The 21,212-nt window shown below is 42.3% G+C and overlaps 1 protein-coding gene across 4 annotated transcripts in view; it reads left to right on the forward strand.

Moving 5' to 3' along the window:
- Positions 1 to 21,212, forward strand: part of RALGAPA2 (Ral GTPase activating protein catalytic subunit alpha 2) — a 412,397-nt gene that overhangs the window by 380,461 nt on the left and 10,724 nt on the right. For 2 of the 4 annotated variants that reach the window (XM_073557418.1, XM_073557415.1), the window contains one exon: positions 6,778 to 6,899. In XM_073557418.1, the coding sequence (XP_073413519.1) occupies positions 6,778 to 6,899 (122 nt within the window). Of the gene's footprint in view, positions 1 to 6,777; positions 6,900 to 11,338; positions 12,802 to 18,036; positions 18,068 to 21,212 lie in introns of those variants that run through there. The other 2 variants (XM_073557416.1, XM_073557417.1) reach the window with 2 other exon arrangements.

The raw sequence follows: 21,212 nt of genomic DNA on the forward strand, positions 1-21,212 counted from the left end.
ACTGCAGCTCTGGGATTAACTGGTGTACAGTACATTAGATAACAGCAGAACGAACAGTGACTGCAGCTCTGGGTGTAACGTGAGTACAATACATTTGGTAAGATCTGAACAGTGACTGCAGCTCTGGCTTTAACAGGAGTATAATACATTAGATATGAGCAGAACGGTGACTGCAGCTCTGGGTGTAACTGGATTACAATACATTAGGTAAAAGCAGAACAGCGACTGCAGCTCTGGGATTAACTGGAGTACAATATATTAGATAACAGCAGAACAGTGACAGCAGCTCTGGGTGTAACTGGAGTACGATACATTAGGTGACAGCAGCTCCGGGTGTAACAGGAGTATAATACACTAGATGGTGGCCCGATTCTATCGCATCGGGTATTCTAGAGTCTCTGTTAAAATAAAAAATAGTTATATACTCACCTTCCTACGACCCCCGGACTATGTCCCTCCTCTCACCACGCTCCCGGCATCTTCCGGTCCCAGTAATGCTTAGTGAGAAGGGCCGGAGATGACGTCACTCTCGCGAGAGCATGACGTCATCAGCGGTGTTTCGCGCTAAGCATTACTGGGACCGGAAGATGCCGGGAGCATGGTGAGAGGAAGGACAGTGTCCGGGGGGTCGTCGAAAGGTGAGTATATAACTATTTTTTATTTTAACAGAGACTCTAGAATACCTGATGCGATAGAATCGGGCCACCATCTAATATAAGCATAAGGGCATGCATGAGCTCTGAGACCGTTGCTTTCTCTATCCATGGTACATATAGATAGATATCACAGTCTAGTGGTTAGGCAAACTAGAAACCGACGGTCCTATGTAATAGAACCGCCTGTATAAATTATTGGAATGTCAGCTAATTTATAATCTTCATTTGTTTCCTTTTAGACTCCGAAACCTTTGAAATGCTGGAGTGCAGCTTTGTTATGGCCCTTTTTCTGCCTCCCAGTGATTGTTTACCTTGTAATATAGAAAATAATTTGATTCTTTTATTTTTTCGACCCTTGTTGTCTGTTTTCGTATCATCAAACAGGTGTATATTAGAATAAATTAGCATTTCGCAATTAATGTCCTTTTTTTCCTTCGGTCATCTCTCCCATCATCTTTGTTTTCTGATGTGTTGAATATTCCACGTTCACATGTAAATTATTTTAATAAAATGAAGCCATAGCAATGTGAAAAGTGGAATGTTAATGTTGTGCTCGTCTAGTCCGTAAATAATGAAGTTGAAATAAAAAGCTTTTCCGTTTGAAGCCCCTTTTTTTCCAGAAGAAACATTTTAATTTACTTTTATTATTGTCTTTGAGACCGAGCACCTTAGCCTTCCTTTGACTACACACACTGAATGAGAAGCTCAGTCACACAAAAGTTCCCCTTCTTCAAACAGACGTATTCAGGCACACTTCTTCGCTAACCCCCATTGATAAATTATGCTGGGTTTTTTTTTTCCTTTAATTAAAAAAAAGGCAAAATCTGAGTAGCAGATGCTGGTGAGGATTTAAAAAAAATATTTAGCTTAAGCAGCTTATAAAGAATCAGTTTTGTATAACTCCATTGTCGTGTGTGATAAGTGTGCATTCTCTCTATGCCTTTTTTTTATAACCTGATCGTGTGATTGGTGTCACACTATGATTGTAAATAAAAGTAATAAATGCATTTATATCCATGCTTTTATCTGGACTCTTATTTCAGCACCATGGACAGATCACTGCACTGCAGCGTGTCTTGTCATTAGGGAAATACATGTACTAATGAATAGGTGCTGTAGTAAGGCTAGTTTCACATTTGCGTTTGGAGGCGAAGCGTTGGGCTGCGGACGCTCGCCTGAAGCTCTGCCCCCTGCCGCGTCTCCTCCGGTTAGTTTCGCCTATGGGCGCAAGCTGCTCCATGTGGCCTGCATACCCTATCTTTAGCATTAGGTACACAGGCCATGCGCAGGTATGCGTTTGCCGCCGTATGCGTCGTTTTGACGGTGCGGCGACCAGCGCCAAACGCAGCGTGTTGCATTTTGGTGCGGTAGCCATTAATGTCTAAACCACTGGCACTTGCGCTCCTCCACCTTTCGTTTGAGGATGCCCTATAGATGCTCAATAGGGTTTAGGTCTGGAGATATTTCTTTAGCAAGGCAGTGGTGGTCGTGGAGGTGTCTTTGGGGGGTCGTTATCATGTTGGAATACTGCCCTGTGGCCCAGTTTCCGAAGGGAGGTGATTATGGTCTGCTTCAGTATGTCACAATACATGTTGGCGTTCATGGTTCCCTCAGTGAACTGTGGCTCCCCACAGCCAGCAGCACTCATGGAGAGCCAAATCATTACATTCCCACCACTGTGCTTGACTGTAGGCAAGACACACTTCTCTTTGTATTCCTCACCTGGTTGCTGCCAGACATGCTTGACACCATCTGAACCAATAAGTTTATCTTGGTTTCATCAGACCACAAGACATGTTTCCAGTAATCCATGTGCTTAGTCTGCTTGTCTTCAGCAAAATGTTTGCTGCCTTTCTTGTGCATAATTTAGAAAAGGCTTACTTCTGGGATGACAACTATGCAGTCCAATTTGATGCGGCATATGGGCTGAGCACTGACAGGCTGACCCCTACCCTTTTAACCTTCAGCAATGCTGGCAGCACTCACAAGTCTATTTTGAAAAGGCAACCTCTGGGTATGACACTGAGCACATGCACTCAACTTCTTTAGGTTACCATGGCAAGGCCTGTTCTGAGTGGAACTTGTCTTGTTAAAGGGGTTGTACAGTCAACACTTATAAGTCAGCCATCACTCTGTGTGACTGCAGACTTGGAAATCCCCCCAGTGCACGCAAAGTGCGTGCAGAAATTTGTTGGTTTCAGACTGGGAATTGGAGGGGTATGTATGAGTTATACATACTCCCGGCCAGTGGGCGCAGCCTCACTCTCCATACACCTGTATGGAGCAAGCTCAGTCCACTGGTCTTAGGTACTGTATGTGTAACTCATACGTACCCTTCCGTCCAGCTTGGGGGATTCATAAGTCTGCAGTCACACAGAGTGACTGCAGATTTATCGGTTTTAAGTGGACTGTCCATTTAAACTGCTATATGGTCTGGGCCACAGTGCTGCAGCTCCATATCAGGGTGTTGGCAATAGCAAACTGGCATAGAAAAAGAAGAGGTGGCTCTCTCACATAAAATTCTCATGAGGCTACCCACTTCCCCACTGCCGTGTTTTAAACCTGTTTGAATAAAGAAGGGTTTTACATGAGTAAGAGTGCCAACTCTTCCTTTTCTATGTCAGTTGTTAAAGACGCTTTTCCTGGGTGGAGCACTTTTCGTTCAGTGTCGGCTAGCTGCATGTAGTTCCATCTGATTTTACTGAGATACTGTATGCTTAATTGAACGGTGTCGGGCTCTTTCTTTTGGGCATCAGGATCTTCTTATAGCCTCTACCATCTTTATGTACTGTAACAAAACTTTTTTTTTTTTCTGATCCTCGGAGTTCTTTACCTTGAGGTACATGTTGAACATCCCATAACCAGTATGAGACACTTGAGATCTTATAATGCTAATGAGTCACATGACACCGGTGAGGGAAAATAGCTAATTAGGCACAATTTGGTTTCCAGCAGTTGAGACATTAATGGCTGTATATTGAGTTATTTAGAGGGCACACCAAATTTACACTGATATACAAAACCTGTACACTGACTACTTTGCATTGTATGTGTGTGCTATGTCCAGTATTGTCCCATGAAAAGATACAAGTAAATATTTGCAAAAATGTGAAGGGTGCACTCATCTTTGTGAGATACTGTGTTTGTATTTATGAGATATATATATATATATATATATATATATATATATATATATATATATATATACACTCACTGGCCACTTTATTAGGTACACCATGCTAGTAAGGGGTTGGACCCCCTTTTGCCTTCAGAACTGCCTCAATTCTTCGTGGCAGAGATTCAACAAGGTGCTGGAAGCATTCCTCAGAGATTTTGGACCATATTGACATGATGGCATCACACAGTTGGCGCAGATTTGTCGGCTGCACATCCCTGATGCGAATCTCCCGTTCCACCACATCCCAAAGATGCTCTATTGGATTGAGATCTGGTGACTGAGGAGGCCATTTGAGTACAGTAAACTCATTGTCATGTTCAAGAAACCAATCTGAGATGATTCGAGCTTTATGACATGGCGCATTATCCTGCTGAAAGTAGCCATCAGATGTTGGGTACATTGTGGTCATAAAGGGATGGACATGGTCAGCAACAATACTCAGGTAGGCTGTGGCGTTGCAACGATGCTCAATTGGTACCAAGGGGCCCAAAGAGTGCCCAGAAAAAATTCCCCACACCATGTCACCACCACCACCAGCCTGAACCGTTGATACAAGGCAGGATGGATCCATGCTTTCATGTTGTTTACGCCAAATTCTGACCCTACCATCCGAATGTCGCAGCAGAAATCGAGACTCATCAGACCAGGCAACGTTTTTCCAATCTTCTACTGTCCAATTTCGATGAGCTTGTGCAAATTGTAGCCTCAGTTTCCTGTTCTTAGCTGAGAGGAGTGGTACCCAGTGTGGTCTTCTGCTGCTGTAGCCCATCTGCCTCAAAGTTCGACGCACTGTGCGTTCAGAGATGCTCTTCTGCCTACCTTGGTTGTAACGGGTGGCAATTTGAGTCACTGTTGCCTTTCTATCAGCTCGAACCAGTCTGCCCATTCTCCTCTGACCTCTGGCATCAACATGGCATTTCCGGCCACAGAACTGCCGCTCACTGGATTTTTTTTCTTTTTCGGACCATTCTCTGTAAACCCTAGAGATGGTTGTGCGTGAAAATCCCAGTAGATCAGCAGTTTCTGAAATTCTCAGACCAGCCCTTCTGGCACCAACAATCATGCCACGTTCAAAGGCACTCAAATCACCTTTCTTCCCCATACTGATGCTCTGTTTGAACTGCAGGAGATTGTCTTGACCATGTCTACATGCCTAAATGCACTGAGTTGCCGCCATGTGATTGGCTGATTAGAAATTAAGTCTTAACACACAGTTGGACAGGTGTACCTAATAAAGTGGCCAGTGAGTGTGTATATATATATATATATATATATTATATATAGCTCAGTGTATAGCCCCGCCCATTGGCAGGTGGAGAGCAGGGTTGCAGAGGGAAAGTGCAGAACGCGGGTGGAGAGCAGAGCTGCGAGAGAGAGCGGAGCTGTGAGGGAGAGAGCAGGAAATGGATGGAGAGTGGGGCTGTGGAGGAAAAGCGGGACACGGATGGAGTGGGACGGCGCATGGAGAGCGGGGCTGCAGAGGGAGACAGTGTGACGGCGGGTGGAGAGCGGGGCTGCAGAGGGCGACAGTGGGACGGCGGGTGGAGAGCTGGGCTGCAGAGGGTGACAGTGGGACGGCGGGTGGAGAGAGTGGGACAGCGGGTGAAGAGTGGGGCTGTTAAGGGTGAGAGCGGGACCCACAATTACTATGCCTGGGCTCTGCAGCTGGTGTGTGTGTGTATATAATATATATATGTGTGTGTGTGGTACATATATATGTGTGTATTTGCATGTGTATTTGTGTGTGTATACATATGTGTATTTCGAGATTCAGTCACTACATTACTTACAGTAAGATGAAATAGATAGCAAATAGGTGGATACTTGGATATGAGTGGGTAGATAAATGGATACATCGCTATGGATAAATATGAAGTGGGTGGCTAGATACAAGGCATGTGTACAGAGATGTTCAGTACAGATCTCTAGCTTCGCTGGACAGGGGGACATGTATATTAAATTGGGTATTTAATAAGTGATACATCTTTAATCCGACCTTTTGAGCAAAATGCAGGAAAAAAAGGTGACGAATGAATAGTACAAAGATGGCAGGCCTGCAGAGGTCCGTGGCTCAGGTGGCACAATCTGAAATAAGTTTAGCTGGGCTCTTTCAGTAATTTGTCACGCAGTAGCCTGCTCCTGCTGTTCCAGCACGTGCCAGCTTAGTGTCAGAGTGCTTGCCCGCCAGACGGCCACTCAAGCCTTGTATCCCGCTGTTTACAGGACCAGAGGCTTGCTGTGGCAATGTGCAGCGTGGAGCCTGGCAACAGCCAAGCTCTGAGCAGAATAAGCATGCTTGTAATGAGCTGTGAATGGCATCATTCGTTCCCCTTAGAAAAGAGTTTGGGCGTGTGTCTCCTCTCCAAGCAAGTTTGGAAGCTAATTCATTAACGAGCTCAGCCAGTAATGACCACAGCAGCGGCACTTTGATAATTTGTAGCCACATAAAGGGCCCGGACAAGAGGCTGAGCGCTGCAGTTACCTGTCAGTCAGCTGCTTGTCCGCTGCCGAAATCATTCAGGCTGTATAGAATCAGGCTTATATAATTTAACCTTTTGTCTAACAGAATAGCTTTTAATTTTCTCCAAGCATTTGATGTAACAATCTCAATAAATTAATAGATTGTCTTTAAAAAAAGGAAAAAAGTTGGACACCTTTTGATTTTTTTTTTGCTTGACTGATTTGAAAATGTAAAACTAAGATTCTGAAAATATTATAATTTCACAAAGTAATTTGGTATAGCGTGGCTTTTTGTACTTGATGTCTCATATACTACTCTGTGTGTTGTGTGGTATGGTGTGGCTTGTTTTGATTTTATTCCCACTATTTTTTTTTTTCTCCAGATCGCTATGTATTTATAATTGCCATCCAAACTCTTCAGTGCATTGTAATTTTTTGTTGTTTTGATCTATCCTTGATGTATCCTTAACTTAATGACTCCAGCTATGAGGAAAGGGCTCTATACCTTGAAGCAATAATTCAGAACCACAGAGAGGTGATGACGTTTGAAGACTTCGCTGCTCAAGTGTTCTCTCCGACCCCCAGTTACTCTCTAGTTGGCTTAGGTGAGTGATTTGATTATTATTGGACATTATTATAATTCTGTTTTCTCCCTAATGGCCAATAGAGTCCTTTTGATATACAGTGTGTCCGTAAAGTCATGGTGCACTTTTGACCAGTCACTGGAAAGCAACAAAAGACGATAGAAGTGTGAAATCTGCTTCAAATAAAAGGAAAACTCTACCAGTTTCATACCTATTCAGTGCAATTCGATGGGGGCTCCATTTGTTGCCCTACGCAGCTGAAGAATTCTTTAAGTTCCTGCCCGCCCTCCCTGACTTTTATGGACTTTGTTATTGTATACTTTCCTGTGACTGGTCAAAAGTGCACCATGACTTTACGGACACACTGTACTTGTTCTATTTACAGAGGGACAGAGAATCCGATCAGTCTATTCTTTCTGAAAGACAACTTGGGTTGGAGTCTTGTTGGATAGAGTTCTACCTTATACCCTCTTGCTTCTGCTTTTGAAACAACACATTAGCTGGAGTGCTGAAAATATGAAATATCAGAAATTACTCTTCTTAATACCATGCAGTAACAAAAATATATTTATTTGTTAATCTGTTTTATCCAGGAGTTTAAAGTGAATATCCACTAGTGAACAAAGATCACATATATAGTGTAAAATATGCCACTCTGGCTGCAGGCCCCACTGCAAGGCTCAGTATACATTCTGCTCTTTAGCTCCCTCCACTGGTGACTGCAGGACTCATAATGTTATCTTTTCTTGTGTTTTATCAGAAAAAGCCCTTTATTTCATTATTTTTTTTACTTTAAACCTCTTTATCTAGTGAGCTTTGTTTGCTTTCCTTTGCCGGTGGTCTACAACTTAGATCACATGCTAAAGAAGGTACATTGCTAAGGAGAAAAGTCTACATTTCTGCTTGCCTTTCTTTGGGTTTGGATGCCGCACTGAAAGTAGAGGACATATTGGCCATCACAGTAGAAGTCGCTTCTACTAATGCTAAACAGGGATTATTCTGCCCAGGCACCAAGGTCAGGGATTAATGAACAGGAATGCTTGGGTGATGCCCATACGACAATTGTAAGGTCTTATTGTTTCTCAAATCGTCTAGAAACAAATCTGAGAGCCATGTTTTATGTGTAATCTTTGGTTTTATAGTTTTCACATTTTAATAGAACTGTGGGTCATTCTTGTTAAAATTGGGAACTATCATTATTCCCCGTTTGACCTCCTGCTGGGTTTATGAAGTCTGTAGCTTTTCCTCTGCTGCTTCTTTCTACATGTTTATGGCCATGTCTTTATACTGCAGGCAGAATTATTTGCTGCTGACCTGGTATATGTGCTGTGCCTGTCACTGTATGTTCCTGTATTCGGGTCAGGGTCTCGTATACAGCTAATATACATTATATACATTCAAGACTTAAGCTCATAGACATTTGGCGTAGGGCTTCACAAGGAGATACAAATAAGCCAGTGGGACATTTTCTCGTAGGTTAGGTGGAGTTAACTACATGGAATGGCTTACAATAGTATTCTATTCAGGTCATGGTTGTATTAGAGCTAAGAACATGCATGAGGATGTAAGAATAATGACCATCAGCAGGTGGTCGCTTTCCGAACATCCATATCCACTTAGTGGACATCTTATTCCCAAATTTTTCAACAACTGCCTCTGCTCCTCCAGGACGTCTTGGCTGGCAGGTTTTACATGTAGTCACCCACAAGAGCTGCAGTCTGGACGATTAGAATCTATGCACAGATTACGGTAGGTGATAAATGTCAGCTGGAACCCCCAATAATTGCTAGAATGAGGGTCACAGGTCCGCTTGTTCCACCTCACTATACTGTTACAGTGAGAAGATGCTTCAGAACAGCGATGGGCACAGACACGATCATAGTGGAATCCATACTCTTCACTGCTGTCTCGTAGTCAGGAGGTGCATTGGGCTTTAGGACTACGGTCTTGGCAATCAGTAGAGCGCAAGCAATCATTTATCATCCAGCGGTGATGGTGGATAAATGTACAATATGGGACAGACAAGTTTTAAATATTTTTTGTAGGGTATGTCAGCTGATAGTACTGCATAAATGATGTGGAGAGCAGTGTAAACCTACCACGGGTGATGGTCACACAGGTTGTATTAAAGAATAGTCCACAGTTTAATGCTCCCAATACCGTGATGGTCCAGGTGGCGGCCATTCTCCTGGGCTCTATGCTCCGAACTCTCCGCAGCCTCTTCTCGCTGCTCTGAGTGATGAAACACTAAAGCCATCGCACTGCAAATGACAGGGCCGCCTCTGGGGCACCTTAAATGAAGATGTCGGAGACGTGTGGATCACACTTCTGTGCAACCTGCATAACCATCACCCCAGGTATGTTTGCACTGATCTTCAAATCCTTCATATAGGGTCAATACAGCTGACTATATAGGCGACCGAAGTTGTCACCAGTAGTACACATGTAAAGGATTGTGTGACTGTGAGTCGTCTCCAGGCCGGCCATGTAGGGCTAGGGGCCGGACGAATTATTGCTTCAGCGTCCTTCACAGGCCAAAAGCTTCCGCACGCTCGTCACGTTTACGGTATGGGCTGGCTAAAGTCTGCGGACTACAAATGAATTTCATCAGCACAGATACATGTCCGTCATTAGCCGTCTAAAAAGCCTTCTCTCCCTCCTTCAGTTTAATTAATAACTGCGCTCCTAGACATCTTGCTTTTCTAATCTCCCATTTGGCACAGTTCATAAATATCTCTGATCAAAACTGAAGTCGTGATGAAAAGAAATGAGATTCGGTTAAATAAATGGTACAGAGAAGCAGCCATGCGTCACTGTCCAGCACTGCTGGCCTCCGTCCTCGTGCCGTTCTCGAGCTTTGTTCCGAGATAAGAGCTGTGTGCATACACTTGTGTTGGTCGCCAGGAGCAGCAGGCAGAAGGCTTTGGAGATAAGCAAGCTGGCAGAAGTAGAGGGACCTGATGCTATTTACATAATCGTCCCCCGCGTCCTGGAGAGGCGTCAAGAAACATTGGGATGGCCTCTATTTATCTTTGTTGAACTGGAATACTAAGCAACATTGGGAAACCGCCGAAGTTAAGGCTTTTCATTCGCTCTCATTCTCTTTATTCCCCCTCTCAATAGTTAATAGAAGTGGGACAGGTGCAAACTGATTTTTGTTCTTTTTTTTTTTTTTTTTAAACTTTCTGCCAAATTTTGAACAACTCAAATTAATTAAAAAAAAAAAAAAAAAAACTTCCATAATTAGCTGGTGTGTACTTTGCTTACAATTGATTTTCCCCTGCTTAATATTTTCAGCAGGAAATGTTTTTTAGTGACGCTTTTACATAAACAGCCACAAGGGGGCACAGATGAGAGCATATATTTTATGTGGCCCTCTCTATAAGGCATCATAAACCATAAGGTTAATTGTCAAATGTCAGTTTACCAGACTTACTTATTTGTCTGGTTTCAGAAAATCTTACTACTTGTCAGCAGTTTGTCATAAAGTAACTGCGCATTACCAACTGTCCCCGGGTCCAGCGCTGAGTCTTCAGTGATGCATTCCCAGTGTCTGGTATTGGCTGTGGTGGCGGTGTCATGTTGACAGCGCTGCAGCCAATCGGTAAGCTCAGCGGCTCTGAGGGGGGGCGTTCTGTTTCAGGGGCAGAGCCACTGAGCTTGCTTATTAGCTGCCATGATGTCATTGTGACGTCAGCCAGCCAGAGACTCTGATCTGGACCTGGGGACAGTGAGTAACGCAATGTTTATTTTAGGAGAAACTTATTACATATTATTGTTATTTTGTAGCAAACTACTCCCAGGAACAAAGATTTTCTGAACGGGAACATCCCCTTTAACTTCTGTTGAAAGTGGGACCAAACGCCCAATTGTGCTTTAACAATAATATCTTTCACCCTTAGACCATTCCTACATTATAATTTTGTTGCATGGAAATTAAGTTTTCCCATCTCATATTACAATTATCTGGAGCACATTGTAAAGGGCTGCCATTAATATCGGATCCCATTGTAGATCAACTCCGGCTCAAATGAATGGATCTGACATGTAGCAAACGAGAGCGGCGACTAAACATTGTGACAGAGCGCTGGTCTCCGGCTCCATCCGGCACCCTTTTAATATCAGGCTGGAAAACGTTCAAAAGTATTATTCAAAGTAACCACACCAGTCTGGTATTCACTGTAAGTACACCAGTCTCATTAGGTCTTAGAGATTTTCTGCAGTTTGTTTTGTGAAATCTAGTAACAGATTGCCTTTAACAAAATGTTGCAGTTATACAAGGAGCCTGATACTACTGCTTCCAACTATTTTACAAGATACATTGTGTCTTTTCCAATAAACACCCTTTTAACCCCTCTTGTATTAAATGCACTTTTAACCTTCATGACATTAAGATTGCTGTAAGTCAGGATTTGTAGCTGTTGTGTTCTGTGTAATCTCACAAGCTGCTTTCCTTGCAGGTTTCCTCCCAGCAGTTCTCTGGCCACTACCTCACCAGGGCAGTCAGAGCCAGCAGCAGAGATGGCTCCTCACCGTGTGACGCTGCGATCTCCTTGTGGTGCGACGTGTTGGGCTTTTCGTAGATGTAGGGGTTCTATTCTCTACAACATACAGTGTTGGTCTCATCTGACTACAGCACCATCTACCATTGTTTTCACTTCTCTAATTTTTTAGGCAGCTGGAGCCAAGTTGTCCAAATCTTTCTTTTTTTTTTCTCCTTTAAAAACTAGTTTTAGCTCAATTGCAACTTCCCATAAAGCTGCTACCGATGACTATAAGAAAGCCGTCTGACGTGCCGGCCGCTATCTCCGTCTGTAACTCATCTGCTAGTGTCCTTCTTGCAGGATGAGAACTTTCTTATTCATCCTCATTACTAAAATGCTTCAATCATTTTGCTATGTTTTTCCTTGTCGTGTTCTCTTTCCTCGGTGCCCAGTATTGCCCATACTCTTTACCATCGTTAGTTGTCTTTTTAATGTGCCTGAAATGCTGATGATCGCTGTGATCATGACCTTTTAACTCCTTCAGCCATACATTGGACGTTTATCATTGTGCATAAGAAAAGATGGGGGCTTTTAAGGTCTCATATCAAAATAGTTCAAATAAAAAGTTTTTGATACTAAAGGCAAAATGATCTCCGCCATAATGAATGAAGATCTGTTGCAGAGAATATCTTTCCCTTTTACAAGTAGCCGGCGTTTCTGTGTGTCAGTGATGCTAATACCATCGTCCCGACTGATAAGTACTCATTGTTTAGGAGCAGCTGATACGTTTTCCTCCTTTGTTATTGGTGAGTTCCTGTAATATTTGTCGGAGGAGATGTGTACGCGGTCGGCCTTGGAGCCACTCTGGCAGTACGCTCAGGAAGACGTTACCCCACTAATTCAGCAAGCTGCTTGTGGTCTTCAGTATTTGCTCTTTCTAGGCTGAGTGTTGGTGCCGTCGCACAATGCCCATGATCATTATGTGGAGGGAAGTAGATGGAGCCTCCAAAGGGTTAATTACATGGGGACTGTTGACCGCTGAGAGGACTGATCTAATCGCGACTGCCTCCTTGTACATCTGTTCACTATGAGATCATTCTGCATGCTAATCATTTGCAAAACGAGGAGTAGGGATGTGCCTAACACTAATGGATGTAAACGGAGTCTGTACCTGTTACTCTGGGCGCAGATATAACCAGGACTTACCGCTTTCTGTGCAACCGGCCGCCGGCATTTGTATCATTCACGCGGACATCTAAGGGATTATTAGTTCCAGTTTCCTAACGTACCTATTTCTTCTTAATGAATACATCATCTATTCTAGAGTCACATATGTTAATTTACCACTACAGCAAAACCTGTCACTTGTGACAACACAAGCCCATTTCTGATACTATAGACCCTTTAAATCATAGCCCGAGGCATCTCGCCCCCAGTCAGAGGATTGCACTAATTGACTCAATTAGGTATATTTCTGTCACTTTTCAATACACATTAGATAAAATGCGTCCTTGGCTCTATTATGGCGCATTAGCATAATTATATGTGTGTATAAGCATGTTTGTTGGGTCATATACTTGACAATTTGCATATCTTTGCCAGTTGACTATCTTTTTTTTTTTTTTTATTTTCACATGTCAAGAGGTTAGTAAATGTCGAAGCCCTAATTATTATGTAATTCTATATTAATTTTCATGTAATTAGCTGAATCACGTTTTTATTAGATCCCGCGGTCATGCTCGCAACAATTATTTTATCGTTGGGTCCTCGCGTGCGTGATCGAATTAGAAGAAAATTCACCATGGTAATATATTGTAGACGAGGACTTGGAGAACATTCCCAAAGTATTCCCACCTCTATCTACAGCTCTAGGGTCTGCATTCACTTTTACTGATGAATTTACATTGGACTAATTTGACGAGTTGAACAATGAAAGTGCCACGCCAACATGGATACGTCGCATAAATTTGGGGAACAAGTAGTGTAACATGTGAATGATAACATGGGATTCCAGTATTTAAGGATTATGAAATGCTAAGGGGACTGCCTGGTCAACACATTTGCATTAAGTCAAGAACTGCAAAAAAAAATAATAAAAATCGTGATGGATCCACTGTTACTCCACTTGGTGATCCATCCCGGCCTTTTCTAACTTTGCTGCAGCCGTCAAGTGTGTAGATTGCAGGTGGTCACTGCAAGAAAGTAGACTGAGATCTGCAAAGAGCAGTGGCAGGGAATTAGGAAAGGTCAATAACGTTGCTTTGTTACCTCATGGCATTTACTGCCTTTATTGCACATTTTTACTGATCCTGGAAGACCCCTTTAACATAAAAAAGCGTAGAAATTTATAGAGCAAAAGAGCCTTGACTACTTTCTCATTCTGGAAAGTGTGATTAGCCTTATGGACTGGAGCCCCCAGCACACCAAACTTCAGTAATGAAATGGAGAACCTCCTTACAACGTATTGGGAAGGGGATAATGTTGAGCGTAGTCCTGTATAACCCCTTTAAAGACTATCTTTAATTTTTTACTGTGGTCCTAAGAACTGACAGGCGGATAATTGCTAACTATCTGCCTGTTCTTCCCAGCGCAGATCTCTGCAAGCACAAAGCGGTCACTGACTGCTGCTGCCGATGATTCTGCGGCTTCCTCTGACATCTCTTCGACAGATCGGTTGCTTCTCTTTCGCTCTGCTCTGTTGACGGGGCGTGACTGCCGACGTCATGCTGTCAATCAGCATGACTTCGGCAGTCATGGCCAGTTTACAAAGCAGCCCGGAAGAAGAGCTGCTTTGGTGACATGGAGCAGCCGAATTGCCGGCAGGAGCATTCAGTGACCACTCTGAGCCAGCACCGGATAGAACAGGCATGTAGTTTTTAACTAGTTAGCAACTGCCTGCCTGTTAGTTTTTTGGCTTATAGTAAAAAAAAAAAAAATAATAATAATTTAGTCCTGGATAAACCTTTTAAGTGAAATACATTTTTCAGCAGGAGTCCAAAGAATTGTAGAAAATTTAAAAAGGATCTTTGTCCAAATGTTTCATGTTGGACCGGTCACAGGTCATAGTGGCTGCAGAGCAGAATAAAAAGTGAGGGATTTTTTTTTTTACTTTTGCCTCTCTGTTGCGGAGAGCACAGCAATTAAAGTATTTGACTCCTAATGAGTTAAAGGATAAAACAAGATTATTGCTGATGTATAAAAAGTGATAACCGTACAGATGGAAAATTATCCATTTTTTCGGTTGAAAATCAGACATTTTCTTATACGCGTGTGTGAACTTTGCCTAGTAGTGTGGATTGTACCACAGTAATTTAACAGTAAACGGTCATTGGAAGAACTGATGGATTTTCACATTTGAGACTACAGTCCGACTTTTATTCTAGTCCACACTGAGCCGATGTGAATCAGTGCCTTGAAGAAGACGACTACTGCCGCCGTCTGATCTAATAAAGTGTGTGTGTCAGTGAAGACGTTTGTATGTATTGATAACAACTATTTCATTGTTGTTTGGCCCCAAAATAGAACTTTTTTTGGAGTCCATATAACTGAGTAATTGATCTGCAGCATGTATGGCTATCCAGGGCTGTTAGGGAACAGCAGTTGTGCCTCTACAGAGCTGTCCGGGGTGGAGAGGAGCCCTGCTTAACAGCTGTCATAGCTTGAGGGTGGGCTGGCGTCTGGAGCGGAGGGCAGGGAGGGAGGATGCTGGAGATTAATTATATATCATCATTCTTCCACTTCCAGCATGTCCATGCATTTATTTTATAGTAGTAATTGCTTATGTTTCTTTGTGGTATTGGGTCTATTTATTTACATCATTCAACGTAGGATGTTTGCATTATTAGATTTTATTTATTCAAGTTTATATAATATACCGTAGCAACTTTTAGAGATGTTCAATAGTTAATAGCTCACTTGCATAGTGCTGACAATAAGTATTTTTCCAATGTACTTTCTCCATAATCAAGTAAGAATTGAATGTGTCCTAGTAAAACAATTCCTCTGCTCATCTCTCCAGCCGTCAGCAATATGACTTCTGCTACCCCCAGTCCCAGTGGATCTCTTGTTCAGTGTCAGTTCCCCTTCGCTCTATTGTTACCTCTTCCAGCCCCTCCCTCTTGCCCTCATTCATTTCTGACCTATTGTGTCCTTTTCCCTTCTAGATATCTTCTCCCCTTCTGTGCCTACATCTGTTCTCCCCCTCCTCACCTTCTCTCTTTGTCCACCCCAAACATTCCCTTCACCAAACCTTTCAGGCTGCTTCTTTTTTTTGTCATCCCTCAAAGGAGGTGCTGGCTTTCCTACAACCGGACACTTTTTTGTCTGCAGAAAACTCTGTTCTTTGCTTTCCGAATAGTGTACTATCGGTATGCTGAATCCCTGCCTTGCTATGCCCACAGACATAAGCATCTTGTACACTTGTCTCTTCTACGGTGCTGTTATTCCTTACAGTTTAGTTTGCAGTCTTGAAACATATGTAGAATAAAATATACAGTAGTTTACGTATCCTGCCCTAGTCTTCTGTGCTCTGGTTAGATCTTCATTGCTCTTACACTCTCACTTACTGTACAAATTATGTAAGACCGGCCATACACGTTTGATGGCTGTTGACCGAACAATGCTTTGGCCAGTCGTTCAGCTGACCGCCGTCTGTTGACTCTCCCATACACTGGAGCATTCATTCGGCATTCATTTTGCTGACCCTATTGTAACTCTGTCCACCATCACGATTCTGATGGAACTGACACTACCAATGCTACTCCGCTGGCTTTGCCCTTGTGAACAGTGCTTTAGGATGGTGGGTGAACATTGTTCTTTAGATTTATTCATAAATCTCAACCATGTATGCTGCTATTTTTCACTGAAAAAAAATGCTGTGAAAACCATGACATGACTACGTGTAGGAAAAAAACCACATATGTCCAACTAGAAGTTCTTAATAGGATTGTTATCCGAACTGTGACTTTGGCTGCTCTAGAACATCTAAGATCTGTCATCAAACTATTATTAAAGCTACCCTCTAAAATATTGTGCTATTTGATTGAGAAGTGATAGAGTAATACACAGGACTCTTGGTTTAGGAGTCCAGTATATTCATGAGAGGATGAGTTCCTTATTGACTAATTGTGATTGGCTGCAGCAGTCACATGACATGAGACATCACCACAAAAGATCAGATCATGCAGGGAACCAGTCAAGGGAAACACAGAAGCCTCGGAGACCATGTTCACTGGTTTATCATTTTTGTTGTTTCTTTTTCAGGAGTTGTGTCAATAGAACTATGCATTTTTCCTCTTCTGCTTATCAGTGTACGAATACTTGAAATATGAAATAAACCTCCCTAGCCAAATGTGACTAGTACAGAACATTGGTCATCCCTGTGGGTTTGCTTGTAATTATGAAGGATTATGATATTGCGTTCTAGGATGTAAACTAATCCTTTTGACTTGAAAGGAGTGATCTTTTTTCCTGTGCTATAATGCTTAATGAAAAAAGAATAACAGCCAGAAGCCTTCTCCCGGAAATAACAAGGCGTCCCTCCACCCCCAGCTCTCCAATCCTAGCCATGGTTCTTGCTATCTGAATGTGTGTAATATTTTATGAGATGCCACTTGTTACAGGATAATTAATGTGCTAAAAATTCATCATTGGCTGCAGATTTATACATAATCATTCTGAGAATATGCTTTCCCTGGGGGTCCAGTCTGCTACCTGATCCGTCAGAGACCCCCATGATTGTTATGGTCCGGTATTGTCATTACAGTTACCGTACCATCAATGACATTTACAGCATTTTATATAATGAAAATAGACAGGTAAGTGTGACTCAAAAGCCGAGTTGAATGCGTTTGGCGTAAAGTTCATTTTTGTAATAAAAACAATTTACTCCTCAAAAAATGGCTTTTCAGATCGATCCTTACATGTTTTTTTCCCACATCAATTTTGGCAGTTGCCAAAGTTCATCTTTTCAAAGGCTTTGCAGTATGAGCAGCATTTAGTGCAGCATCCAGCTTACTTGTTTAGAAATATAAGAAAGTGATGGATGCTTATACAGGGTTGTAAATTCACAAGTGGCTGCTGGACTGAAGATATTGGCATCTGCGTAATATCGTAAGTAGGTTTTTGAGAAATAACTAGAACTCCTTAATGGCTACTAACGCTATGCCTAAAATTCAGCCAATCTGGAGCCAATCACCTGACGCCTTAAAGCGCCTCTGCACCCAGGCACTGAAAAGTGACCACACTTGCGTTGTGTAGTTGCCCTACTTGGTGCCCTCACTTTGTCTCCGCTGAGACCAATTTTCTTGCCTTCCAGAAACTAAGAGCAATGGAAAGTCTGAGCCACAACATAGGACAGCCAGGGGAGGTGTGGATGAGAGTTACCATTGTGCTCCCATTCCCCAGATCCCTGGGGAGGCCACCTTGGATGCAGTGGAAGGCACCAGGAAGGATGAGGAAACCAGACACATGTATAGTCCCTTTTCAGTGCCATAGTAGAGGGTCACTTTAATGATATATCTTCCCTAATCAGATTGGCTCCCCGATTTGTCTGCTGCTCACTTATATCTATCCTGCAATGTGTCCGCTCATAAACAACCCAGCTTATTAGGCTTGTGTGTCGTACTTACTCCTTGTTGTTGTTTTTTTTTCCTCTGTTCTTTCCTTTCTTTTAGATTAGAAAATGTCTTAACGGTTATGAATAAGGTAAGACTTATACAAATAGGAGGCTGCATCGGGAACCCTGGCTTGTTTCACTGTGGCTTTTCTCCTTTACTATTACACTCTTATTATGCGGCCTGTAATGGGGGCGCGAAAGACAACCAAAAAAAATCCCTTTCAATTAAAAGAAAACAAATTCCCAGAGAAGCTTCTCTGAAACAAGTGTTATTGGGAATGAACACCTGACTGTAGTGGCACTGACAATAACCGCACCATTAGTGATTCCCCCTGCCCCTGCATGTCTGAGCTTCAACGGAAAGGCACATTCTTTTTCCTTTTCTCCGGCTTCTGTTTGCTTGGGGCGGAATCTGACACCAGCACCTGCCATACTGGAACATGTCTTTGTTGCTTTGCACTTTTGTTTGAATTGCTGCAGGGGCGCCAATGGGAGTTAAAATCCATTTACTTTTTCTTTTGCCTCCTCTCTCATTGCCTCTGTAAGCTTAAGAAGCATAGAATCGGATCTGCAGATACACAGATAAGAATCGGCACGTGCTGTGCGGCTATAGCCCTTTGAGTTAGCTAAACTTAATAAGTACCTTTTTTTTTCTCCCCTTTTTTTCTTTCCTGGGGGAGGGCAGATTGGGCTTCTGAATGGAACAGCTGGGAGAGGAAAGGCAGACAAAAGAAGAGGGATCATTGAGTGCCATGAACCTAGAGATTGGGGGGAATAGTGTGCGGAGCAGGGAGCAGGCTGGCCACACGCCAGGTGTGACCTTTGCAGGCTCGTTGGCTCTGCTTGTTTGTCTGGGCAATTTACAATTCAGCGGTAGGACTGAAAGATAGTGACAGCGTACTTGTTGTATATAATGAAGGATGCAGAGGAAGCCTGGTCTGAGGCATAATGATCAGAACTAAAGCTGGAACCTCCAGGGAAAGGGGGGGATCGCTAAATTATTCCTTGGAATGCTAAGAAACAAAAGTGCATACTAAATCGCCTCTCGTATGAGGAGTGATGCATAAAATTTTGCTCCTCACTGCGAATTATTATATCGTGGCTGGAGACGGGTGCGTCTATATACAGTATTATTCAATATCCTTATTCCTTACATAATCACCACTTGGGTATCAGTTACGTCATAATACCCGCCATCGACATTCTCCTTATAAATCCCATTCTGCGTCTCCGAAACCAGCAAGCTGCAGCATTTGCCTGTACGTGTCATGTCTAGAAGAACAGAGAGGTCCTCTTTATTATACAGGTATATAATCAGCCACAATCATCGATATGTTACCATATGATATGTTAAGTAAGGGATTTTAAATCCACCACTGGCTTTTGGGGATATTTGTATTGCACACCTGCTCTTTCATTTATTGCTATTCACCCTTTGCTCTCTACATCTTTGATCCTTTTCCTTCTTTTTTTTTAATGTCATTGATGTTTGTTTTATAAATCGATTTTCTACCATTATTGTTAAATTTACATTGATTTATTTTAGCCGTTGATTCTATTTAAAAGCCTTCTTGATGTATAAGTTATGTAACAGAATTGATAGAAAATACATCTAATTATTTAAATATATTTTTTTTATAAATATATATATATATATATATATATTTGAGTCAGTTTGTTGCGTTCTTTGCACTGATGATTAATACTTCTTTTAGTGCCTTCACGCTCTTGCTGATAAAACACCCTGTCTGGGATAAGGCGGGTTAATTGGTTTACAGCTTGGTATGGAAACAGACCTTCAAAGTTTCATTACAAGAAAAAGGCCAAGTAATTAGAGTTCGTGCCAGGCAGCTTGCAAGTGGAATTACAATATTTGTATGAAAGGCTTTATCTTCTGCGGTTATTACTTGCTCGTTGTGCAGCTGCTGTCTCTCTATCAATCAGGACGCTTCAGAAGAAGCTTCAAGGTTGATTGCATAGTTAAGGATTTGCCAGAAGAAAGTTCTGACTGATGGAATGTGCAAAGTTTTCGGGCTAATGGAATGTTGCGAGCGCCTGTAAGCGCCTAGGTGTGGCTGCCTTTACACTCGCCGGTCTGTTTGGACTGCGCCGTTCTTTATATGTACAGGAGCAGGATTGTTCAGTCGCTTGCGTGAATACTGCTTGCGCTTGCCCAATTGGCTGAGTTTGTATTAATTTGACCATCTGCCATTCTGTTTAGCTGCAGGAACATATGATACAAAAAGCCGCTCCCTCCCCCCTATCTCCATGCCCTGAGGGAACTGAAAAAAAAAAAGGATAAAGAATTTTCATTCCGAACCCCAGACTAACAAGCATCTGCATTTTTTCACAGAACAGTTTTCTTTAAATATGAGTGAATTAGATTTTTGTCTTCCCCTCTCCTCCCTTCTGTTCTTTCTGATCTCCTCATTTTTTAATTTTATTGTCAATTTTATTTTATTTTTTTTTTACTTTAATACAGCAGCCTATTCTTGCTGCCATTCTTTTTCATCTACGATTTCTAACATAATGTCAAACGTGCAGATCTGTACATGTCTTTTCATACATGTTACTTGAATGTCCACCCAGGACAATAATAGTAGTCACTAACTTTAGGGCTAGGCTTTTTAATATTATTATAGTTTCAGAAAAATTGAATTGTGCCATCTTTACGTTGCCTTATAATAACACATAAGTAGATATATTTTTCATCCTAAAATGCTGAACTGGGAAGGGAATAAAAGGGGTTGTCTAATATGAAAAAAAAAAAAAGGCTTGGTTCAGGTCCCTTTGGGGAGAGGGGGTGGTGGGCAGGTTCCTTGACAAAAAGCTGATCACAGCAAGTCATTTCCCCTGCAGCGCTACCACGGGGGAAATGGAGCATTACAGAAATCACATTGAAATGAATATGTAGTCCACTAAATGCAGGAACGGACCCATCCTTCAGAGCGGCTCTGACTAATAATGAGTGTTGAACATGGAACCCTCCATCGGTACCCAAAAAATCCCAACTAACTATGTAAAAATGGGCGCTTTGGGTCAACACTCTTAAGCACATGTGAGTATATGTGGATCTCCTTCTCAACCATTTAGACTGACTAGGATCACAGAACAATACTCATATAAGCTTCAAGGTATCATCGAAATGGTGGAAGCCTATAATATACACAGGTTAGCGTTATGGGAAAGAGACGTGATGCCAGAAGTATCTTTACCACTGCAGGCAATTAAAAA

The sequence above is a fragment of the Dendrobates tinctorius genome, unplaced genomic scaffold (assembly GCF_039654945.1).
Source record: "Dendrobates tinctorius isolate UK_male_01 unplaced genomic scaffold, ASM3965494v1 ptg000250l, whole genome shotgun sequence".
In the NCBI taxonomy this organism is placed as follows: Eukaryota; Metazoa; Chordata; class Amphibia; order Anura; family Dendrobatidae; genus Dendrobates; species Dendrobates tinctorius.